General features: G+C 42.1%; 1 protein-coding gene across 21 annotated transcripts in view; it reads left to right on the plus strand.

Moving 5' to 3' along the window:
• MAP7 (microtubule associated protein 7) overlaps window positions 1–25103 on the plus strand; it is a 106171-nt gene that overhangs the window by 16215 nt on the left and 64853 nt on the right. For 3 of the 21 annotated variants that reach the window (XM_046938854.1, XM_046938856.1, XM_046938855.1), the window contains exon 2: window positions 15849–15963. The exons of the other annotated variants lie outside the window; for them this stretch is intronic. In XM_046938854.1, coding sequence (XP_046794810.1) covers window positions 15951–15963 — 13 coding nt within the window. In that variant the 5' untranslated portion in view covers window positions 15849–15950. The remainder of the gene's footprint in view (window positions 1–15848; window positions 15964–25103) is intronic. 21 annotated transcript variants of the gene reach the window in all.

A 25103-nucleotide genomic window follows, 5' to 3' on the forward strand; every position in this document is an offset into this window, starting at 1 on the left:
TCAGTGGGAGTACAGCATTTTTCTTGCACAAACTCACACGTGTATGTTCTTTGCTTAGCTAACCACAGTACTTTTTGTGCTTTTTTTCCCCTGCTTCTTTAAGTTTTGTCTGTGCTTTACAATTGGAGAACTTGTTTTTCTGGTATTTGAGAGTTAAGAGTTCTATGTGAAAGCATCTCAAAAGTGAGTGTCGCATTATTACCAGAAGTCTCTTCAGAAGCATATTGCATTTTAAAGCTATGCTGGGAAATTGTTCGGCTCAGTCTACCAAACCTCAGGCCACAATGGTAGTGTGTCAAGAGAACGAGTGCCACTATGGTTGATGCAAGTTGATCTATTTTAATGAACTACCTTCATGCATTGTGAAGACGCATTCCACCGGGCACTGGTTTTGCAGCCAAACAACACCTGAAACTCATATGCACCTCACCTGCATTGCACTGAAGTATGGAGTGGATGTTAATGTCTTTGGGTCCAACGTGTATCATGATGGTGAGGGGGGCTGTGGGCAGTGTTTCATCTGCATTTCTTTGCTTATTAAACATCAGAAATGAAATTAGGGAGCATTCTAAAACTTAAGTTTGAGTTTTCACATGTCATTGCTTAAGGCTGAGTGTTTGTCTTGTTCAGAGGAGTGGAATGAAGGTTATTAAACTCTGCAGAAACATCCCGTCTTGCTGGTTTGTAGGTTTGAGTGTGGCAGCCATCAAATATCCACATCGGCCCAGACCCCATCTTTATCTGTATGTGCAGATGTGACTGCTTAGTTGAACTCAATATAGGAATTACTAGGGGTAGCATGCAGATTGTTTAAATTATTTTTTGCTAGCAGTTTCAGAGAAGCACTTGAATGTTAGCTTCTATTTCTGCTTTAAATGATTAACTCACAGCTAATGGATAGAATAAACATTGTGCAGGTCGCTGCAACTGTGCCTGGGTGCAAGTTTCTCCAGGAAGGAGGGTTCATATCTCTGTACCTAGAGGAGCAAATAGATTATCTTCTAATTATTTCAAAGCTGTTGAAGCCTCATTGTATAATGCATGTCATCCTTGTAGCCATGTCTCCAAAAGAAGGAAGTTGAATAATTGTGCCTTGAAGTGCTCGTGACTTTCTTCTGGTGGTCTTAGGTTTGCTCTCTAGCTTTGTAGAAGCAACACTGTTTTTTTTTGTTTCTTTTCTCAGAGATTAGCCATGCTTCTGTAGCTCCGAGTTCATACTAATCTGTAGAGCATATCTGTGCAGGTGTCAACAGGGAGAAAATGGGTATGGAATCAAGAGTTCCGAGCAAATCAAGCACGAGTGTCTGAGACTGGTGGGAAGCACGCTGTGGAAAGTGGCAGCGACTGCAGGTTATAGAAATCTTGCAGTTGGTGCATCCTTCACTTCAGAATAAGAATGTTAACTGATGCTCTCCTTTTCTGGTACTGCTGTCTGCACAGCTGGCTGCAGGGAAAGCAGGAGTATCTCATTAGAAGCCATAGATTTAGAGTTTTTCTGTAATCTCAGCAAATCATTTCCAAGGATGTCTTTTGGAGGCTAAATTTAAGATCAACTTAAAAGAGGAACTGAAAAATTGATTTGCTGAGGAGCTGAGTTACTTGGAAACCTCAACAACTCAGGAGAAATACTCATGGTACTCAGGGCACTCAAAGTCTGGGAAGGAACTCATTGGTGTATTTGTGGAGTTAATTTGTGGTCTGAAGGTCAGCTGACCGTCATCTAATCTTTCTTTTTCTTGTTTGGTACTGCTACAGTTTCAATCTTCAACCATACCTATGGATTGGTCTAGTCCCTCACATGGAGGCTGACTTTTATGATCTGCTTTCTTCTTGATCTTCCTCTTCTTCCTGCAGTCTGCTGTGCTAGGTGCAGTTACTCACAGATATCTGCTGTGATTGGCTGTTGACTTCTGTTTAGCACTGGAACTGGGGCCGTTGCATTTCCCACTGCAGCTGGGATAAATACTCCAGCTTGTGAAGTTCTGTCTTTGTGAGAGCAGCCCTGTGTCATAGCCACCTCCTATTGCATGTTATATGATACTAGAGATGTGCTCTTTCTCTGCTTGTCAGGAACAAGGATTTTTCTGAGGATAGCAGAATGCGTAAAGGGTAATTTATATTGCCTTTGTGCTAAGAGAAGATGAGGAAAAGGAGCGAGGAAGCAGAGTAACACAATTCAGAAATGTTATTTTTTGCAAGTATGATTTAATTAATGGGAGTATGACGGTGGTGCTGATGTCTAGAGCTGAGACCATCTGACTTCTAAGAAGTCCAGTGAAGAGTCCTGTTTTCAACCAATTAAAAATCTCATAACATCCTAAAACATATAGTTAAGTTTGCTGGAATGCCAAGTTTTTCTTTGAGTTCCAGATCATTTTCAGCTTTGCTTTAAACTCCTGTACGAGCAAGTTGTATTATGGAATGACTGACTAAACTTGATTCACACTGTTCTGTCTTAGTGTACAAAGCTATCCTGTTTCTTAGTTCTGCTTCAGAAAGCTGTTTTGGAAATGCAGGTTTATCCAGTTACCCACCCTTGACATGAGAAATCATTCTTTTATGCAGCCAATTTTAGTGGTTTGTTTTTTTTTCCTTTTTTCAAAGTCAATTTCCTCATTGCCTGCATGCTGACTAATGCACTAATGAATATTACAATACTGAACTTTGGATCATATGCCAAACTGAGAATTCACTGTGAATGAGTTCAAACATGTCTGAGCTGCTTTTAAGGGCATGCAAGTATGATGTCAGTGGAATTAGTGCTTGTTTAACTTCTGAGTGCAGCAGTGACAGCATGATGGGAAACAAACTGCTGAACCTTCTTGCCTGCTATTGCTCCTGAACTGTAACTGCTGTTTCACTGGGAACTGTTGAGTGAGAATGCACGCCCCTATCCTAAACTGGCAGTCCACACAAAATGTAGACAACACTACTTTAATGTTTAACGTGCTTTCCTTTTTGCTAGGAGAAAACAAACAAACAAACAAAAAACCACAATGCCTTTTGATTTCATAATCGTTCCCTACAGCAGAGGAATAAGAAAGAGTAAAGTCTGTAAAAAGTGTTTCTGCAGCTGTATGTTAGTCGCTCTGAAAGTAAAGCTCCTATTTCATAGAATCATAGGATAACCAAGGTTAGAAAAGACTTCCAAGATCATCCAGTCCAACTGTATACCTACTACCAGTATTTCCCACTAAACCATGTCCCTCGGTACAACATCTCGTAGTTTCTTGAACACCTCCACAGACTGTGACTCCGCCATCTCCCTGGGCAGCCCATTCCAGTGCCTGACCAGTCTTTGGGAGAAGTTTTTCCTAATTTCAAACCTGAATCTCCTGTCACAACTTGAGGCCATTCCCTCTAGTCCTATTGCTAGTTACATGGGAAAAGAGGCCAACTCCTACCTCACCACACCCTCCATTGAAGTAGTTGCAGGGAGTGATATGGTCTGCCCTGAATCTCCTCTTCTCCAGACTAGATAATCCCAGTTGCCTCAAGCTGCTCCCTCATAACGCTTGTGCTCCACACCCCTCATCAGATTCATTGTCCTTCTCTGAACATGCTCCAGGGCCTCAATGTCTTTTCTGTAGTGTGGGGCCCAAAACTGAACGCAGTGCTCCAGGTGCAGCCTCACCAGTGCTGAGTGCAGAGGGATGATCATTTCCTGCTGGCAGCACTATTTCTGATACAAGCCAGGATGCCATTGACCTTTTTGGCCACCTGGGCACACTGCTGGCTCATGTTCAGCCAAGCACTGACCAATATACCCAGGTCCATGTCTTCTAGCCACTCTGCCCTAAGCCTGTAGTGTTGCCAGGAGTAGTTGTGGCCAAAGTGCAGGACCCAATTCTTGGTCCTGTTGAACTTCATCCTGTTGGCCTCAGCATGGCTGTCCAGCCTGTCCTGATCCCTCTGTAGGGCCCTCTTTACCCCCAAGCAGATGAACATTTCCTCCCAACTTGGTGTCATCTGCAAACTTACCTAGGGTGCACTCAGTGCCCTAATTCAGGTCAGATATTAAACAAGACAGATACAGACTTCTGGAAAACACCATTTGTGATTGGTTGCCAGCTTGTTTTTACTCCATTCTCCACCGTTCTCTGGGCCCAGCCATCCAGACAGTTCTTTCCCCAGCAAAGAGCGTACCTGCCCAAGCCGCAGGCTGCCAGCTTCTCTGGGAGAATACTGTGGGAGGTGGTGTCAAAGGCTTTGCTCAAGTCTAGGTAGACTATGTCAACAGCCTTTCCCTCATCCAGCAGGCAGGTCACTTGATTGTAGAAAGAGATCAGGTTGGTCAAGCAGGATCTGCCCTTCATGAACCCATGCTGGCTGGGCCTTATGCCCTGGTTGTCCTACATGTGCCATGTGATCTCACTTAAGATGATCTGCTCCATAACCTTTTCTGGCACTGAAGTCAGGCTGATGGCTCTGTAGTTCTCCAGGTCCTCCTTAGGACCCTTCTTGCAGATGGGAGTCACCTTGGCACGCTTCCAGTCCTGTGGGACCTCTCCGGTTGAACAGGAATGCTGTATAAATGGTGGAACACAGCTTGGCAATGAGTTCCCTCAGCACTCTCGGGTGGATCCCATCTGGCCCCATGGACTTGTGACAGTCTAGGTGAAATAGTAGGTCTCTAACTATCTCCAACTGAATTGTGAGGAGTTTATTCTGCTCCCCATACCAGTCTTCCAAGTCAGGGGGTAGAGTACCTGAGGATAACTGATCTGACTTTTAAAGGCAGATGTAAAGATGGCATTGAGAACCTCAGCCTTTTCCTTATCCTCAGTGGTCATGTTCCCCACTGCATCCGGGAAAGGATAGAGATTCTCCTTAAGCCCTGCTTTTTCTGTTAATGTGTTTGAAAAAAAGTTTTGTTTTTTTTTTTGTTTTCTTTTACTCTGTGGCCGAGTTGAGTTCCAGCTGGGCTTTTGCCTTTCTAATTTTGTCCCTGCATATCCAAACAACTTCTTTGTACTCTCCCCAAATTGCCCATCCCTTCTTCCACATGAGCTAGATTCTCTTTTTCTCCTGAAGTCTCAGAAGAAGTTTCCTGTTCATCCACACTGGTTGTCTTCCCTGCAGCTTATTTTAAGGCACGGGGGACTGCCTGCGGCAGTGCCTCTAAGACTTCCTTCTTGAGGAGCCTTTCTGGATCCCTTTACCCTTCAGGGCTGAATCCCATGGGACCCTCCCTGTCAGCATCCTGAATAGACTGAAGCCTGCCCTCTGGAAGTCCAAGGTAGCAGTTTTGCTGGCTCCCCTCCTGGCTTAAGAATTGAGAACTCTACCATTTTGTGGTGGATCTGCCCAAGGCAGCTCCCAGCCTCCACATCTCTCACCAGTTCTTCTCTGTTTGTGAATTCATTTCCATGGAAACTACAACAGATACAAAGACCATAATAACACTATTCGATAGAGCAAATTCTTAGCTACAAAACACTGTTTTCCAACAGTCATCATCATTGGCTATGCATTTTCACCAGCGATGAACAAGAGTTTGCATGCCACACTTGTAAAAATCTGCACCAGAGCTGCTGAAACACTCCACCCACCACCTCACTGTGCTCACATCCACTGTTTGGTCTCCATCAACGTTCAGCAAGTATCAATGAATGTCAGTGAGTGCCACTGTTTCTGCATAGAGGAATTCAGTGACACAGCTTTGCTTCATACGCGCTTCCATGTCAGGCGCCATTCTGTTAGACTGCTCCCCTGCTGCCATCTGTTGCACAGCAACACCATGTAATGGAATATTGATAGGAAAACTCAAACTTTACTGCTGTATCACCAACATCTGCCTCTGACATCATGAGCCAACAAAATAAAATAGGTGTTACTTTCAGAGCAGCCCTTGTACTTTACTCTGCTGTGTTTAGTTGCAGTCTGAACTGCAAAGTAAGAGAGGAGTGGGTGAAGAAAATCAGATGGCAGCTGCCATCTGTAAACCAGAAAAGGACAGCAACAACCAGCTGTTGAGTGAGGTATCGGCAGTAGAATCAGGCTGCAGACCGAGCAGTACATGCCTGATGTTATGCCTGGGTTATCAGCATTTCGGTATGTTCTTACACTTCCAGGCTGCTTCTTCTGAAATACTGCATGAAGTATTTATTTACTTTTGTGCCAGGTTTCTTATTTGCCAGGTTATTCTTGTGTTTAATTAACAAAATGTCTGTCAGTTTGTGTTCAGGGGGTTTTTGTGAGTGTCACTGTCGCCAGGAGTTACCTGGATTGCTGCTCTAATCCACATGTCAGGTGCTCGTGATGCTGTAGAGTTGCTGCGCAATGATGCTGTAGAGTAGCTAAAGTGAGTTGGTAGATTTACTGCATACTAATAAATGGGATGCTCTACAGAGTCAGCAGGATCCAACAGCTGTCATTCGAAGTAAGACTTTTGATTTTATTTCTTTTCCCCTGCATACAAAGCCTTCTGTAGCATGTATCTATGTGGGGGCCTCTTCACCTGTTTTGAAAACTTTTGTTCTTCACCGTTCTCTACCATTCTCCACCCCAGAGCATCCAACCTGACCTGCTCACTTGGGTACTGAAGTAATGTGAAAGTACACTGAGGAAGGAGGCTGCTGTACCTATGATGTAACTACAGTGAGTCATACAGAGCCACGTTCTTCACTTGAGGAAGGCGTGTTTTTAGTTTTAAAACAACTGTCTTCTGAGGCTGGTTATTGGAAATCCAGGTGCTGATTAACAGTCCTTCTGAGACCTGTGTTGCGGTAACTGCCTTTTGTGCCTCTATACTTAAAAAATTCTTCTGACAAATATTGCATCGAGTAAGATTTTACAGGAACAATCACTATTTCCCTCTCTGGGGAGGGGAAATTCATTTCTACAGAACGCCCTGACAAGAGTGATTACAATGAGAGCTTTCCCATCTGGCTTGAATATTTCAGGCTGTGTAAGGATTATTGAATATTACTTTGTGAAAAGCAGCCAGTCAGAGAGACTTTAATTTCTTTTGACTGAGCAACGGTGCACTTACTTCCTCTTCTCTGTACTGTAATTTCTCCCTTTCTTCTGACTCCACTTATTTGGTTGTCCTTTTGCTCTAATGCTATTTAATTTACACAGCATGCTCCAAAAGCGCTTCGTATGTAGCAAAACAGAAATACAACACAAAATATTCTTTTATAACATGAGAACAAAATGTTTTGCCTGTAAACCTTTTGGGAATGCTTTTATACTTGCAGGTGTTAAAAGATGTAGTGAAATCACCATAGGGGGAGCATAGACTTACACTCTGCTAGGCACTCTTGGGTCATTGCATGCAAAAGTCCGGTGGGATCTTGCTTTCTTGCTTTTCTATTTTATAATAGATACTGTTGCCCAATTGTGTGCACTAAAGCTGCTTTCCAAATACCTTTGTTTTCGGCTGCTGTGAATTAGTGCAGTGCTGGATAATGTTTTATACTTTGCTTTTAAAGAGGAGAGGGAGTAAAATGGGGGAAATGACTATATTGGTGTCCTGCATGCCTACAAGATTAATTGGGGCTTTCTGCAGAAAGAGCTGTTAATTTGTGTTGGAAACAACTCACTGTTGAGTAAATGAAGTGTTGAGGCTGATGTCAATCAGCAGTGGGGCCTTTTCTGCTGTTTACCTCATGCTGTGCTCTCTGTGACCTGCTTGGGTGAGAGCTACCATGGGCTGGAGCAGGCTCAAGCTGCTCAGGCACTGGTGCTGCAGAGTAGCTCTGTTTTAAAGGGCCACTTGGACATGATGTCCCCTGGTGTGTTCTGGGGTGACATCTTAATGTCATCTGAAAGAAACACACTTCCCCAAAGCAAAGATTGTTCCTGGGCCAATGTTTCTAGTCCTGGCTTCTGTGGTAAAGTAGAACACAGGGCTGTGGGGAGGTGCTTAGGGTGAAAGCTGTCTCGTCCCTCTCCCCTTTTCTTTCCTTGGGAAGCCTTTCTCTTTGGATCTGCCTTTGAGCAACTGGGGCACTACCCCTTCACCTGCATACATTGCAAGCTGTCATTGACAAATATTTAAGTACTTGAAATCTGATTATTAGAAGAAAATAGATAAGAAATAGATAAGCTTTGCCTTTCTTTTCTTCCTTTTTTTTTTTTCTTTTTTTTGCCTCTTTATATAAGCAACACTTGGATATTGGGACAATGTGGGAGTGTCTCTTTTATTTATTTTTTTTCTTTTAAAGCTCTGCTGTCCCAAACAAAGAGAGATGTAGAGAGATTACTAATGCCAGGTAGAGTGTTGGAGGAGGTTACAATCGATAGATTTGATCACAAATGTAGGAAAACAAAATATGAATTGTGCATAGCATGATTGTAGATTCTGTTCTTGCTCTGTTAAAAGTCAAATACTTTCTTTCTAAGAGTCTGGGAAAAAAAACCCTTTACTACCTGCAGTAGTTAACCCCACATGTAGGTGAGCACTGGATTTTGTAGTATACTATCACAGCGAGTAAGACATCTTGTGGTATCTGCTGAAGCCCACCTATTAAAGGACTTGGGCAGTTCAATTTATGAGCACTTAAAATCTAGGCTCCTTTCCTGTAGTCCTTAAAGTCATTTCTAAAGGCCTTATCCAAATGGGAGTTGAAAATGAGTGTTAAAAAATGATGAGCAAAAATGAGACTTAGTCACCTTGAAGCTTTTATAGCATTGCTTGGAATAATTGTAACTGAATCTTAAATGATTTGCTGTAATCTCGGCCTTTCTGGGTGTGACTTATGGGTATTGCAGAGTTTGTCATAAGGGGCGCTAGATGTAAAGAATGTTAATTTTAAAGTTCTTTTTGGCAAGAAGATGTGAGGTTGGGTTTGTGCAAAGCCACTAAAAAGGCTCAGCCAACTTTCTTCCTGTGCTAGTTCTTTGAAGTAATGAATTTAACCTCCAATTCTCAGGCTTAGAGCACTTATATTTTTTCTCTTGGTAATGCGCTGAAAGTACTTATTGCCAGTTATTGGTCGCTCTGGCTTTATTTACTGAACTTCATTCTGCATGTAGATAATCAGTGGTCTAATTCTTGCTTGAGAGGAAGTAACCATACAGTATCCATTTCAAAGAATGAGAAAACTTCCAAGGACAGGTGTATCTGTAGTACCTGAAACTGCCTTGAAGAAATTGGTGGAAGGTTCTCATCAGACTCAGATTCTCTGATCTTGTTATCATCTGAATTAATTAATTGGTCTGTATGTCCTGCCATCACATTCAGTCATTTCTCAACCTAGTACAACCACAAAATGTTATAATTTTGCATGAGAAGCAGTGATTCCATTTTTTAAAAAAATCTTTTCTTGCAGAGTGTGAGGACTTAATGTTATCTTACTATGCAAACTGCAGAAAGGGGATCTGAAGCCGGGCACTTATAAAACAGTCTGAATTCTCCCTCCCCTTGGCTGGGGTTGAGGTGTGTTGGCCAGACCGCAGACGGTACTGCAGACAAACAAGGGCTTTAGGCCTGAAGTACCTAGCCTGCTACTCAGCAGAAGGCAGGGCTCTGCAGGGTGAGTGAAGTGTGTCTGGCACAGGGAAGAAAGGCATTGCAAAGCAGAAATGTTATTTCTATTTGAATCGGGTTATTTGTTTCTGCTTCTGCAGGATTTTGTGTTTCTTTGTCAAAATGGTCGTTTACCTGGGCTTACCAGAAGATTGCATCATCTGCAGTCTTGAAGTAGTGTCTGTTTTCTTGCCATATAGCTAGCCAGAGTTTCTTGTGCTTGAGTTCCCAAAGATAGAAGCTCTGTTTACAAAAAAAAATGGAGAAGCACCGTACTGAACAAGGTCCATGTTCCTGGGGCCAGCTCTTGTGCTATTGGCAGTAAATGTCTAGGTTGTTGGGCAGCCCTACTGTCAAGTTACTGCACTTCTGAAGCTGTGGCTGCCTGGCACTGGATTCAACTCTGCTGCACTTATTTCACTGCCAGCAATGAATCACAAGTCAGAGGGAGAAGTATTAAAAATAATGGATTGTGAATTTCATCCAGTATGTATAAAGCTAGCACTTTCAAACACTGAAAGAATGTTGAAAGCAACTCTACTGGTGCATTCGGCCTGTGCCTTAGAGGTGGTATCACAGATACCATAGTACAGTCAGTTCTTTAGTGTGTGGCTTCTAAAGTCTTAATTATTTAATAATGATTTAGCCTCCAAAGTTATTGGCTTGCTTAGGAGGCTTTGAGGTGTTGCCTTCGTTGTTGTGGTGTTGTTTTGGGTTTGCGTGTGTGTGTGTGTGTGTGTGTGTGTGTGTGTGTGTGTGTGTGTGTGTGAAGTCCTTTTAACTTGTGCTAATGAGGCTGATGTTTACGACCAGGCTTTAACTGCAGCGTACTAACTGTCTGAAAAAATGTCTTGGAGAGTAAAGAGGTACCTCTCCTGCTGCTGAACTGAAGAATAATTAACTATCACGTGGCTATCCAGGCTTTTTTCAAGAGGCTAGTAATTGTTGTTTGATAGCATGACTCTGCATTCACTGATTTCCTCAGTTCAGAGCTCTTTGCTCAGAGCTGCCAAACATACAACTTTGCTAAATGATGAGATTGTTCTTTTTACAGCATTTTGTCTCCAAGGAGGAAGGAGAATTTCTTAGAGAAAGATGCATGAGCACACAAGGTGTGGTTCCTGACCGTTCTCTCTGAAGACTTTATGGATGTGGGGTTGCATGTAGATAGGGAGGTGCTTATAATGTGAGTGGGTAGTGTTTCAGAAGGGTCTGTGATAGAGGATACTGAGGTGTAGCACACGTGTAACATTTTATGACACTAAGGAAGAGAGTCTACCTCCTGAACTGTTAGCTGAAGGTCTTATGTCTTTCCAGTAATAACACCAGTGAAACGAAATTTTAGCTGCTGGAGCCTGCAATTGTAGGACCTTTTGAAGATCTTCAGGGAGGAAGACTTTGCAGCCTCTCGAGCATTTGATGAATCTTCTCAGACTGTGTGTCATGTGCAAGCCTTGTTCCTGGCAAATGGCTTATGAGGACTAGAAGAAAGATGTATTGTTCATCTTCCTGGAATAGGAACTGTAGAGTGCTTCTGTTATCCTTCAGCTGCCAGCCAATTACTCTGCTGTTCTCCTCTTCCAGCTATAGTTTGTCTTGCTTAGGTTGTTCTGGGACAACTTTCCAGCTTGGAAAGTGATTAAAGTTTGAAAAAGGCAGAAAGGATCTTTGCACTGTTCTTTTTCATCTTGTGTCATCACACTCGGGTATTTTCAGAAAATACTCTTTGGGGTTATGGAGTGATTTAAGATAAGAGTTCTGATGCTGTGATTTAATTGAGCTCGCTGGTGTTTTACATACTAGCTTGCTACTAGTAGAATGCCAGGGCATCACCCTGTGCATGCCGTTTGTGGACCTCTGTCATGCAGGGAAGGGAGACTTTTACCACAGGATAAATGTATATAGAGAGAGAAGAGATGCCCAGTCTCCTTTAAAAATAATATCAGCAAAAACTCTACTGTTTTTATTCTGGGGAATAGGATAAAAGAAGGATGGAATTCACACAGTGAGCCAAGAGCAAAGCCAACAGAACAGTCAAGGAGACTTGACTTTCATTTATTCTCATCCCACAGTGAATATCGACTTCTGCAGAATGAAAATTAGTTTATGTTCTTACTAGTATGGATGGGACTGGTGAGGAAAAAGTGACTGACTCGTTCAGATTCTCAGGAGCTGTTTTCTGTTAATACGTTCCAGAACTTCGTGAGGACCTTCGCATGTCTGGTCAACAGAGTTTCAGATCCTGCATATTTGATTGCCCCTCGTTACCAGAAATAGAGAAATCAAAAATATCTATCCATTCATGTTTTCACATGTAAATAATGGGAAAAAAAAAATACTGCATAAACCAGTGCATGTATGCTAGGTAACTGAGGGACTAACTTGTTCTGGAGACATTAAAGACACAAAGGAAATGGTGATACTTTTATTGTCAAAGTTTGTTTTACAGGATTATGCTGTCGCTCCCAAATATGTGCTCCAGACTTGAAGAATGGGGGACCAAGCTCCTAAATGCTATGTCAAAATAATTACATGTTATTGTCTTCTGATTAACATTGGTAGACTGAAATGTGAAGAAAACTTAACATGAACAGTATAATTTTCCATATTTATAATGTTTTTAATATATTATTGCTGGAACTCTTTGTACTGCTTTAAAAGGAGACAGTGTGAAAGTCTTTGTTAAGACCTGAAAAATACTGTTGTAATAGTGGATTTTTTCTTTTAATATTTAAATTTAAGGGCATATCCCTTAGACAGTGTTCAATGTAATGAAAGCCCCAGTGAGGGTGAGGTAGTCCAGAGAATATAAATGATGATGAAATCTTCTGCAAAACCAGTTTTGCTTCTGCTGTTTGACAGCATTGAGTGAGTTACGCTCTTCTTTCAGGCAGCTTTAATGTTGTTAAGTGCCAACCTGCTTAAGCTATCCATCCTATGATAGACCGCAAAGTGTATGCTTGAATTTTCAGGAGTTCTCAGGCTTTCAGGCATTTGCATCTTTCCCCCAGCCCGCTGTCTCTCTCTGTGAAGATGGGTTCTTGCTGAAGCAGCTTCTTTCTTTTGCATGTGTTATCCCCGAGGCACATGACAGCCATGTCAAAAATGCGGACCAACGGGTGCATCAGCTCCTGCCAGCCACGTGGATGATTTCCCTTTCCTTTCCTTCATGTCTATTTAATTTTTTATGTGCTGAACCTTCATAGAAGTAAGTTTAGAAAGGTAAGCGTTGGATTAAAATGGTAGCTTGGCCACTAAAGAAATACAGTACTGACATCATACGAAGCCTTTCATAAGGATAAAAACTGATAATGTAGGTTAATGTTTACACTTTAGAGGTTGACCTTTAGCATGTAGGTGCCCAAGACTGTTGTGTGCTTTAGGAAACAGCAGATGTGTAGCAAGGCCTACCTGCAGGCAGGCCAGTTAGGGGTTCAGGCTGTGGGTGGGGGTTGCTTTTCCTTTTCTCCTACTCACCTGGCTGATGGTAAAGACTTGTCTGTCCCTGTAGGGCAATCCCCTGCTAAGCTGGGGAAATCCATTTTGTCTCAGTCGCTTGATACAGGCAACGATCTCTTTGCCCCGACCGAGCTCCCTTCCTCTGGGAGGTGATGTGGCTGTAGCATTAGGGCAGCCGGCCACCATCCTCTCCTCTGCTTATGCTGTCACAGAACTGTGGCACCCATCTCCTTTAGCTTGAGGCCTTCTGATACTCTGTAGAGCCCTGGAATGGTGGAGAGCATAAACTGTGGATCAGCCTGATGTTTGGCAAGGGACTGAGGGGTCTGTCTTGCACTCTGAGGCGCACTATTTATCTTTGAGCCCTCTGAACACTTCCTACACAAGCCATGACTTGTTTAGCTCTTCCAGCTTCTTACCTCATTTAGAAAAAACAAAAGCTGTTAGCTTTTCCACCCCTCTGCAGAAAGAGGAAAGCAGTAAGAAAGCACACTTAAAAATAATAATTGAGACACTAAATGAGGAAAGCATCCATCAAAGCTTAGGATCATACTCTTGTAAAGGTGAATCTGTATAATATCTTAAAATAACAACCACCATTGTCTTTACCTAGCTTTTTTTGTAGAAACTCTATTCTAACCCTTTTCCCGTTATTTTTTGTGCATATACACATGCATTTTGGCTCTGCATGGAAATGGCTTTCAGATGACTAACCTTTTTAACCTCAGCTAAGTCGTGTTTATTAAAAATTAACTTCAAAGATGGAAATTCATCTTGCTCCCTCTTTCCAGCCCTGGCCCATTATGAAGGTTAGCGCCTAACCCTTCCTTGCGGCAGGGCTGCTCAGTCTTCCTGGCCTGGATGTATCTAGGGCAGTCTGCAGCAGCGCTAGCACACTGTGTGGCTATTTTTGGCAGTGTAGCTTTTGTCTGGCAGTGCTAGGGAAGGATGGCATATGCTCAGTACATACATGCTGTGCATGTGACTGATTTAAGGATGAGTGATGAGGTATGGTTTAAATAAAATATATATAAATGCCTATCAGGATGAACAAAAAAAGACAAAAAAGCTCTCTACATTCTGTTACAAACCAAATTAATCTGCCTGACTGCGTGAAATTTCATTTTCTTTTTTTATGTAATTGTGTGCTCAGTGGACTGTGCATTAGAGGGTGAATTAGCAAGTTAATTTACCCTGCGTGTCCGTAAGAGAATAGCTGTTACATCCTCAGGCCTTGTGATCTGAACTGCAGTGTTGATGTATCAGAATACACAAACACAGCTTTTTATTTTTAGAAGTACTGTAGCAAGGGCTTGGTTAAACTTGCTCTCTCTTTAGGTCTTTAATTCTGTTTTACAGTCACTAACAATTTTTTTATATATATATATATATATATATATATATATATATTTGGACATGTTCCAAATGAGCTTGTGGTGGGTTTGTTCTCTTGTTTTTGTTTTAATGTTTTTGTTTGATTTCCATCCTTTAACACAGTACCTCAAGGGGACAATTTGCAGAGCAAGTTACCTGCTCATCATTGGAGCAAGGTTGTTAGAATTAATTACAATTAGTCTTCCGTATTAATAATCAAAAATAATTGGTGTTTATACTCTGTAATTTGAGTTGCAAGCTCAAAGCAGAGTGTTTATCAGTGTGCCTCTCTAATAACCCAAGGTGTTTCAGGCAGAGTATTTCACAGGAAGGGCTGTAGAGCCTTATTTCTCATTTCTGCCATGATGTAGCTAGGTCCTCCAGCCAGAACTGCAGCGCAGTTGTATCAGTTGTGGGGCAGAAGGAGACCACTTGCAGCAGAGCAGAAGAAGTGAATAAATGAGATGCTAAAGAGAGCTGAGACCAGAAACACTTCCAGGTAAAGGTCTGGATACAAGCTGTGAGGGTTGAGGTGGGGTTTGTGCTCCAGAGACCATCACTGGCTGCAGTTGGTTGGAATGCTCTGGTAAGGACCAGGTACTCAACCCCGCCCTCCAGGCTTCCTCACCAGTTGTAGCCTCAAGGTTGGCTGAGGTGGCAGGACAGAGCCATGACTTCTGAGGTTTTCCTGAGGCCATATTGAAAGCTGTTAGCTTTTTTAATATTTCTTTTTCTTCTAGAATGAAGAAATATATCCATTATTTATGAGTTGCTAGTACCTGAGTTGCTATAATATTGAGCAAAGCAGCTGTGCTTGTTAAAAAGGCTCACTGGTTATCAAGACAGTAGAAGCATATCAAAAATTAACTGTGCCTACATAAATACAAAATGACATACTGTACATAAGATTTTAGTGTTGAAACGTGCAAAAATCCTTCACTCGAACCAAGACTCCATTTCTCTATTTTCTTTATCTTGAAATACGTCTTGGATTTTTTTAGTGCTGCTGTGAAACAGTCTTTGCTCCAAGCTGCTTGAAATTGCAAGGGCTATTTTAAATGACTGAAGGACCATGCAGGGCGAACATGGAGGCTCTGCTGCCCTACTTCCCTTGGAGGCAGGCTGGAGCTGACTGCCCAAGGCCTCCCTGCATGCTGGGTGCTTGGCAGTAGGAAGTGGGGCAGTGTGGTAGACAGCTGCCAGCACCAATAACCGGTGCCTTGAGCTGCTTAGCATAGGCTAAGCCCAAATCTATTGACGCAGAGTGCAGGGAAGGGCTCGGCAGACTTCTCCCCCTCCCTGCTCCTGTATATAATCTCATGATGCTGTGGATGTGACAAACTCCATTTTGATTAGATGTTGGGCCAGAAACGGAGAGAGTGGGTCAGATTCGACTTCAGAAGTCTATTTTAATGGTATGCGTTTTTACACTTCCTGAAGCTGCACCTTTTCTTCATCATCTCCTCCTTCTTCCTCCTGGCTTGCATAAATTCCTGAAGAGAATTTCCTTAAAGAAATCGCCTGAATTTCTTTAATGTAGGATGGGAGACCAAGTGAAGTTGTGCATGTGAGGTGATATGGATCATGCTATGGACTCACAGTAGATGTCTGCAGTGCAAATGAATGTACAGTACTGAATATAATGGATGAAATAGGTAAGCAGCTTACACTTTGTATGTCCAGTAATATTTTTTTTAAATGGCTTCCTGATTAGAAACTGGAAAATATTGTTATGCCTAGCCAGGAGATGTGTGTAGTCTTTTTCCCTTTTTGCTTTTGTTTCCCAATTAATTTCAAAGAGCCTAACATGACGTGGGGGTTTGGGGAAGGGTAACCTGAGTACACTGATCTTTTGACTTTGATTTTCTAGGATGCGTTTCCAAATGGAAGGCTTTATGCAGTCGTTGATAACTGAGCGGTCGAGTTATTTTGTAGCACAAAAAGGATTCCGTTTTGTTGATATGTCACTATTCTGTTTTAAAAGCATGAGAAACTTGAATGGATTACCATCTTCTGATTTTCTACGTAATTCTTTACTGACTTTTTCACTCTAAGTAGCCTCACTCTGTTTATGTAGTGTAGGTATATACTTGCTCACAACATCATTCAGTCAGTTTAATTAATTTTAACTTTGAATTTATGAGACGAAAATGAGATGCTGAGGATGGCAATGTGCGGAACAGGAAGGGACCTGCCTATCTGTAATGAAATCTTTTATATAAGTTAAGGACTGGTTGCGAAAACAGCTGCTACTTTAGGGGTTGGGATGTTGTGTTGTAGCAACTTCAGTATGAGAATGTTTCCTTTTCTTCGGCTGCCTTAGGCAAGACAACAGGAGAAGGATGTTCTGCTGTGAGAAAGCTCTGTGTGAGGAGCTATTCCCCAAGGGGAATTAGCTGAGCTTTTTGTAACTCTTAATCTTTTTAGTTATTCAAGTTTGTACATGCAGAGCGTGAAACCAAGAGTATTATGTTTTGTTTTTCCTATTATTTCTACTTAGTTTATTTTTTTGTGACTAAGCTAAACAACAACAACAAAATTAAATAATAAAATTGCTGTCTTGGTTGTGGATGCTTTTTTTGCTTTCTCAATTGGTTTTCCTGTTTTCAGTGGTTGCCTGGTGCATGTACTCCGTAAGTTCACAGGCAGAGCTGTTCTGCTATAGGCTGTGGGATACGCCATCTAGCTGTCCTTTTTTGTTTCCTGTCAGCTACCTTTGAAGTAATAAAAGAAAATACATTTGATTCATTAATACAGAATTCTTTTTTTTTCTTTTTATTTTGCTATGGTAAGTGCTACTTAACATACCTAGAAGTAGCCTGATATTTAATGCTGGCTTGGTGCTGTCATGTGTTCTCTGTGCAGTGCCTGATCCTAATCCATATTTCCCTTTGTGGTGTTGGCAGCTCGCAGTCCTTGCACAGAGACGTAGCTTTTCTCTTCCTTCTGTATCTTCGCAGGTGACAGCAGCAGCAGTGATTTGTGTGTGCGTGTGCGTGCATGTGTGTGTTTGGTTTGTTTTTTGGGTTGGGTTGTTGGTTTGGTTTTTGTGGGTTTTTTGGGGTTTTTTTGGTCCTTGGTGTCTGGCATATAGGGCTCTGAAGGTAATGTGCGGGGTGGAAGCCAGCCTATATCCTGGAAATGAAGGGGTCAGATCGATGAGTGCTTGCACATCAGACGGTCCAATTTCAGATAGAATCATAGAATCGCTAAGGTTGGAAAAGACCCACAGGATCATCCAGTCCAACCATTCGCCCATCACCAATGGTTCTCGCTAAACCATGTCCCTTAACACAACATCCAAATGCTCTTTGAACACCTCCAGGGTCGGTGTCTCCACCACCTCTCTGGGCAGCCCCTTCCAGTGCCTGACCACCCTTTCAGAGAAGTAGCATTTCCTAACGTCCAGCCTGAACCTCCCCTGGCACAGCTTGAAGCCATTCCCTCTAGTCCTATCACTGGTCACACAAGAGAAGAGGCCGACCCTCAGCTCACTACAACCTCCCTTCAGGTAGTTATAGAGTGCAATAAGGTCTCCCCTGAGCCTCCTCTTCTCTAGACTAAACAGATAGTGCAGCCCCAGCACATGTTGCATGAGCTGGTCATAATGTTGTCACTCAGTCTGATGTCTGCCACTGTTCTGTAGTTTAAATCGTGGCTGTCATGTCAGGCTTATCTGGGAAAGTGGATTGAGTGGAAAATTCTTTAATAATCTCCAAATCAAGTTATGATATTGAATTATGTCTTTTTTTTTTTTTTTATCATTGATGCATTTGGTTAAGAGAAACTTAGCATTCCTGGAAATAAAGTAGTGCTAGCATTGATAACTCATTAGTGTACATATGCACTTGGCTCTGCTTGCTGCAATGATTGCAAGAATCTCTCCTCTTTTTATTCCTGAGCTTAATTGGCAGACTTTTCCTCTTGGGAGTTGTGGATTTAGATAGGAATGCAGAGTGATGCTGGGCTGTGGAAGAGTTGGGAGAAGAAGCTGTGGAAATAAGCTGAGACCACCTACTGCACCTCAATTCCTGACAAAAGTGGGATGTTCAGATGTGAAAGACTGGTGTTTAATACATTGTATCGCTGATATCTTTGGAAAATGAGTTTGTCTGAATTACTAACGCTGGCTGCAAAAGCAGTGCAATTCTGCAGCAAGATAATGGTACAAAGTAGAAATGGAAGTTTGAAGTAATAAAAAATCATTGTTGAAGGATGCAGAGATAGCATTTTGTTATAAGGCTGTGGTCAAAGAATTGATAAAAAGCAGGACAAGCCTCTAGGCTGTTAGAATTCATGTAGGCGTAATTCCTTTTATTGGTAATTTTTCAAAATAAACTGGAACATAATGATCAAATTACCAAATGTAACAGGAAATTCCGGGGAGGTAGGGACTACTTTATTACTTGTAAGCCATGCTATAAAAACAGAACTAGTGCGGTTTTTAAAATGCATAAACAGTGACACAAACTTGTTAGTAGGGAATGAAAACAGAGGATGAGGTTGTGCAAAATGGTGCAAGGAGGTGGGGAGAAAAAAAGACACAAAACCATGGAGTAGCTTTGGCAAAGGAGATACAGTCATGGGCACATTTCTGTGAGTTTCTCCTCCTTCCCTCCTTCAGTGTTGCAAAACACATCTGTGTAAACAGAAAGATGGCACCGAATAGGGGCAGCTAAAGGTGCCGCTCATTTTAAATAGGAGGTTTGGCTCTTTATTAATTCTTCACAGAATAAGGAATTTTGTAGAGAAAGATAGGTTTATATTCTTGGGCGAGGTTAGGGCAGTGTGAGTTGTTACGATGAGAAGCCCGCTGTGCATCCCAAACAGCTGAACGAGTTATTGGATCAAATGTGAACAGTAATGCTGCTTCTGTCTGTCTTTCCTACAAAAAGGTGCACAGATTCCTTGGCCAAAAAGCAAAGCAAATAAAGTGAAAACCTGTAGATAAGTATATGGATCAAGTAGTAGTTACAGACCTGTTGTTTTCTCTGTCTATAGAGATAGAAGAATCTTTTTTCTCATGTGTATGCAGAGCAAGTTCCAGTGTATGCAGAAAAAGCAGATGTTTCGGATACCTGTAGAAAAGGAACCAAAATTAGACTTTTAGTGTGTCAGTTTGTTGTTGGTGTAGTTGCTTGGGGTTTTTTTCTTCTCTAAACAACAGAAGATCAGAGATACTCATGTTGCCCAGCAGCAGAACATGTTAGGAGAAAGATGCTCATCTCATTCAGGTGAATGATTATGTGGCTGGTTCTTTGGAAGTGTGCAGCAACTGCATGCAGCAAAAATAAGCTTCTAGATTTGGTAACAAACGTTCTCCAGAAAACTTCAACATTAAGCTGCCTGAGGGAGGTGTGGGAAAAACAATAACAAAACTCCAGTCTTTTAGACTGTACTATTTTGGAAACTACTATTATATTCTTAAAGGAAAGCCTGAGGATAGCTGAGACTTAATTAGTGACTATATATGCTTCCTTTAGTCAAGGAAAACGAAGAAGTTGTTTATAAATGGCTGCTACTTGTATGTATGATCTAGTTTTAGAACGTTATGTTCTGAGGTTTTTAAGATATCAGAGGGCATCGATAAGAACAGCAGATTTATAGGGTCATGTAGCTTTGACTTGCAAGCTTAGGCGGTATTTTTAACACAAGGTAGCTGAAAAAGCATTCCGAACCACTGTCTGCTATTATTAACATGTCTAGCACTTTAAAAAAATCCATATAATCCTCTTGAAACAGATGGCTACAGTGAGTTAAAATCCCATGCTAGGATTTGGGCTTTTACCTGATGTTGAAACCAATGTCATGACAAAGGGATGCATCACTGACTTTGGAGGCGAAAACCTGTTTCAGACTTGTACTTAAAAAAAAAATAAGAAAGGTTGCAAAAGCACAAAGCACAGCAGCTTGTGCAACAGATTGCTTTCCTGAGCTTAAAAAAAGTCTGGAACCAGTGGGAACTGTGGAGTCCCTCTGGATTTGTCTGTTATTTTTACCTCTCATAGTTTGTGCAGTCAATATCCAGGCTATGCTGGAATACGGAAATCAGTGTTAACTGTCTCTAAACTTTTCTAATGCGAGGGAGAAAAAACAGGAAGCGGAAGTCTTTCTTTAACTTCAAATCCTGTAATCGCTTGAGCTGCCTAAGTGAATGCAGGATTCGACCTGAAGTTTTTGGTTTAAGTAAATGTAAGGACAGCTCAGGCCGATTTTTTGGGACAGGGCTGAGGTGAGGAGGAAGGTGTTGGCAGTAGTCTCACACAGAACTAAAGCATTTTTAAGACAAAAAGTCCAGCTGTCCTTCAGCTATCAATAGAGCCGCCGTAGTGTTTCTAGAGATGGTGACAAAGCCTTGGTGTTCTTGTCCAGATAACTGGAAATAATTTAATATGGTTGGTGATTAACGACGAAAAGGCATACTAGTTCAGTGCACTTGTTTCCTACATTTCTTTAGTGGTGAAAGGAGGCAAACGAGTGGGACGCTGAAGTGTTGACACACACCTCACTCTTTATGGTTCAGTTGCTTGGTAGCTAAAATTTATCCCAGGTGGATTCTGACAGTTAACCAGAGAACAGTCTGACCCTTCTCAGTGCAGACGTAGCTGCCTTTCCCCAGTCTAACATGCAGTGCATTTAAATTTCACAAATACAACAACCTGTTCTGACACTTCTACCATCTACTTATAAAATACAAACATTTCAGAGGAACCTGTTCTGTCCAGCAGTCCCAGCAAGGCTCAGCCCAGGCGGCCTCGCTGGCTGCTGCCCAGCTGCTCCCATGCCCTCCTGTTTGCTGCCACCCACTGGGATGCTCACTGCTTGCTCCTACCTTTTCACCCCATTTTCTTGCCAACTGCAGCACTCAAGGAGCTTCAAGTTATGTGGGTAATGACAGATAGAGAAATCTCATGTGGTTGGTGGCAGATGAAGAGAGAGCCTAACTGCAGGATGGTAAAACCTTTTTGGTTTTTTGGACATAAAATTTTAACATGGTGCATGAATTCCCAACTTTCTTATGTTCCCCTTGTTACCATCACACAGTGAATATCCTCCCTAGCAAGTGAAGGACATAACATACGCTGGAATATGGGAGTTCTGAAAGAGCTGTCAGATTCTTTGTGGAAAGCAGAAGAAACTAGTAGCTCCCAATATCTGATGTTTCTAAGGCTCTTACAGCAAAGCCTGCTTTAGTGTTCTTAGTTTATTGTTCTAATACCTGCAAATAGCACTTGGGAAAGACAGCAAGCATGTACGTACCTAGCTTGTTGATAACACAGTAAACTTTGTTGTCTTGATGAGACCTATGTGACAGTATGTCTTAATATGCTGGGAATGTTTCTGCTTTCTGGTTAAAATTTAGGATAACTCTGGGCAATTCATGTGAGGGCACCAATGAGTTGTGAGCTGATCTTGAGGATGCATTCACTTGGAAAGCTGAGTCTCTCTGGACTTCAGTGAGAAGCTGCTGTTAGGCATGTTGGCACATGCTAGGTTTGATCTCTAAAAAACTGGTGATGTGACACAGTGTTTTTCACTCCACACTCTGCTCATTTTGCCAAGAGAGAGCACTGCAGCTTGATGACCTTCCCCATTCTCCTCTTTGTAATGCTGCTTCAGCTGGCGGATACATCAGGCTGCAGAGCAAGCACAGAGTGCAGAGGGATGTGGGATAGAGCGGGAGATTTTGTTGTGTTGCAGATATTAGGAATGACCTGGACAAGAAGTACTGCTGCTGGGCCTGCCAGCTTAGTACTTTGGGACTGAAATCCAGATTCTTGTGAAACAGCTTAACTCTGCTGTGGCCATAGTTTGTGCTCTTTTAGCTGAGGAAAATGCAATTTATGTGTGCCTAAAAAGTGCCTTTGGCTTCCGTAGTTAAAATATCTCTGCTGTTTTAGCCTATAGTTATATATAGGTGTGACAGTACTGTTATGAGGACAGATTTGGATTAGTCAATCGTTACATTTATCTAATTAATCGTATGTCTTTCCTTCAGCTCCAACAAATTCAAATGTAGCCGTTAAATCTACAGACTTCGATAGCCTGAGTGTTTTCATGAAAAATGGTATGCATAGGACTGCAGCAGACTTCAAATTGGTACACCTTAACATGACCTGTAAACAAGGCTGATGCTCCAGGTTGTCACTTTCTGCAGCTTTCATGCAGTTGCCAAGAGAGACCTGGTCCTGTGAGCCTTGCAGCCAGAGTTACTGAGCCCTTTGCTTAATGAAGGTGTGCCCCAGGGACCCCAGGGCTTGTGAATTTGCACATGTGAGTGTGACCTTGTTCAGCTTGTCAGCCAGGAGTGGGTGGTGTGCCCATGAGTTGTGAAGCTGTAAATCTGTCCTGAAAATAAACATTTCACGTATTTTGTCAAGTCATTACGTACATGCATTTGCAATATGGAAGCACCTGCGAAATAACACAAGACGGGGGGCAGTGGTTGTGTTTATCAGGATCTTTCCTCACTGCTCCGGCCTAGCAGTTTGCTGACACAGTGGCCACAGAAGCCCAGAGAGGCTCTGTGGTGTAGAGAGTATTTCAGCATCAACTCCTGCCCTCTTTTTTGTCATAGACTGCTGCTTCACATATAGACCATGGAGAAGGATGTGGAAGAGGTGAGGGCAGGAAACAGCAGTGAGAGATCTGACCCTCTTCAGAAGCTCAAGCTGTGCTTTGTGCTTGCTTTTCACATAGAAATGCTCTCCCTCACTACTTGGTGATTGGAGCTTCACGTGCTAATGCAGAGAGACTGTAATTTTCTTCTCCAGCTCTCTTAATTAACAATTACATTGTTTAATCTACACAGCTCTGCATGCCTTCTCTTGTTACAGCCTCCAAAATAAGTGATTTAAGAATTTGATAATTATACACCTTGGAAAATCTCATTTGTATAATCATGTTGCTAGATTCAAAGCTCTCCTACTCACTCTGTAGCTACTTCTATGGGAAGACAGAGCAGGATATTACTGATGGCAAATCTAGGAATGGATTCAGTGCTGGCTTTTGGGAGTCTTTTAGAGACTGCTGAAGCTGAAATCTCTTCGTAGTAAATTTTCTGTACCATTTGGAAACAAGGGGGACCATGTGGAGATAGGAGAACAAAATATTTGTCCATTGGTTGCAAACTAATTCTTTTTATTTAACTCATTGTTGCCTTACTCTGTTTCCCATGGGGTTCAATCTTCAGCAAGTTGACAATAGCAGGACATGAAGAACTTGCAAATCTCACATTGAGATTATTGCCAACATTTCAATACTAAAAAAAAAAGCCTTCAGCAATAATGAGAGCTTCGGTTGACCTGTAGCAAAATCATGTTGTAGAAAACATAGAAATGTGTATTTTTTTTAAATGAGGTGGTTGCTGTGGTTTGTTACATCTCTGGCCTTATCCGCTGCTGCGTGCCAACATCTGGCAATTAATGGAAGATATGTTTGGTGTCTTCTCTCCACAAACAGAGCTAAAGGCAGTAAAGTAGCACGCTGTTGCAAAAGGTTTTATGAAGGCCAGAAAAATCACCCAAAACAAACAGGTTCTCAGCCACTGATGAGGGAGCTGCCAAATGTTATGTAAATGCAGAGAAATCCTTAGAAATCTTCACTAAGATGTCTACATTTTTAATACGCTGTTAAGCGCTTAGCCCTGGGGAGGGGAGGCCTGCACAAGGCTTTCTCCATCTTTTCAGTCAGTTCTGTTCAGCAACTGTTACTCAACCAGTCCATTTAAGCCTGAGTGAATGTATTGAAAGATCTTGGTTTGTGTGTGGTTCATCGAACAAGGTGGCTGCCTAAAACCAAGAGTGCTTCAGTATTGTACTTCTTGTCACCCCTTGCTTTTACCCCAGCTGACCTTTTGGCTCTGCAGAAGGGAACACACACAGCCATTAGTCAGCCCGCACTTATTACTTCAGGTCACTTGCATGGCTCACAAAGAAGTGGGGAGAGAAGCATATATGCAAATGTTTTCAACCTTTCTCTGCTCATAAGGGTAGGATGGAGCACAACAGCCTGGGATGCCTGCTGTGTTGCAGTAAGTTTTGGTGGGCTGTTCAGTGTTGGTGGCAGTGCAGAAATGCAGCTGGCTTGTTGGCTACTTGCTAGCCTGAGCCTTTGGTGGGAAAAGGGCTGTCATGTCTTTGTGGTTGGGTTAGGGGCATCTGTAGGTAGGGGCAGAGCATCTTAGACATTTCTTTTTACTGTACCCCAAATGTTTTGTGATAGGAACTGCTTGTAGCTCATGATCAGTGGAATGCAGGGAGCTTTATATCTCATCAAGAGTGCAAAGCATCTGTTAAATATGGATACTTTGAAATACAGATACTTTTGAAAGTAGTTTACAAATAAATATGAAAAAGAAATATGTTATACTGTAGTTAATTATTTGGCTCGTGCTTCACGTGTTTAGACAACTAAATTCTTGTAAGACTTATATAAGCTTTTATATAATGTGCTTTTTCTGGGAAAAAATGGTGACTGGGCCTTACTTGACCTTGAGTGTTTGGCATATATTCAAGACTTACTGGATGATGCTACTGAAATTCAATATGCAATTTGTTTATATTTAGCTGCTGTAAGTTTGTTCTGGTTTGTGGCTAATAAGCCCAGAGCAGGCCAAAGTTCTTACCTGTCTGTTTGCCCTTGTGACTTTACTTCCTTGTTTCACTGGACTAGTGTAAGGTAAGAGTCTGTTCTGTAGCAGTTACAGACTCCCCATGTAGTTCAGCTCCAGCTCTGGTAGATAGTTTAAGTATCCTTGAGCCATACGTCATGATCTCTGGGCGTCAGGTAGGGC

The sequence above is a fragment of the Gallus gallus genome, chromosome 3, assembly GCF_016699485.2.
Source record: "Gallus gallus isolate bGalGal1 chromosome 3, bGalGal1.mat.broiler.GRCg7b, whole genome shotgun sequence".
Classification (NCBI taxonomy): domain Eukaryota; kingdom Metazoa; phylum Chordata; class Aves; order Galliformes; family Phasianidae; genus Gallus; species Gallus gallus.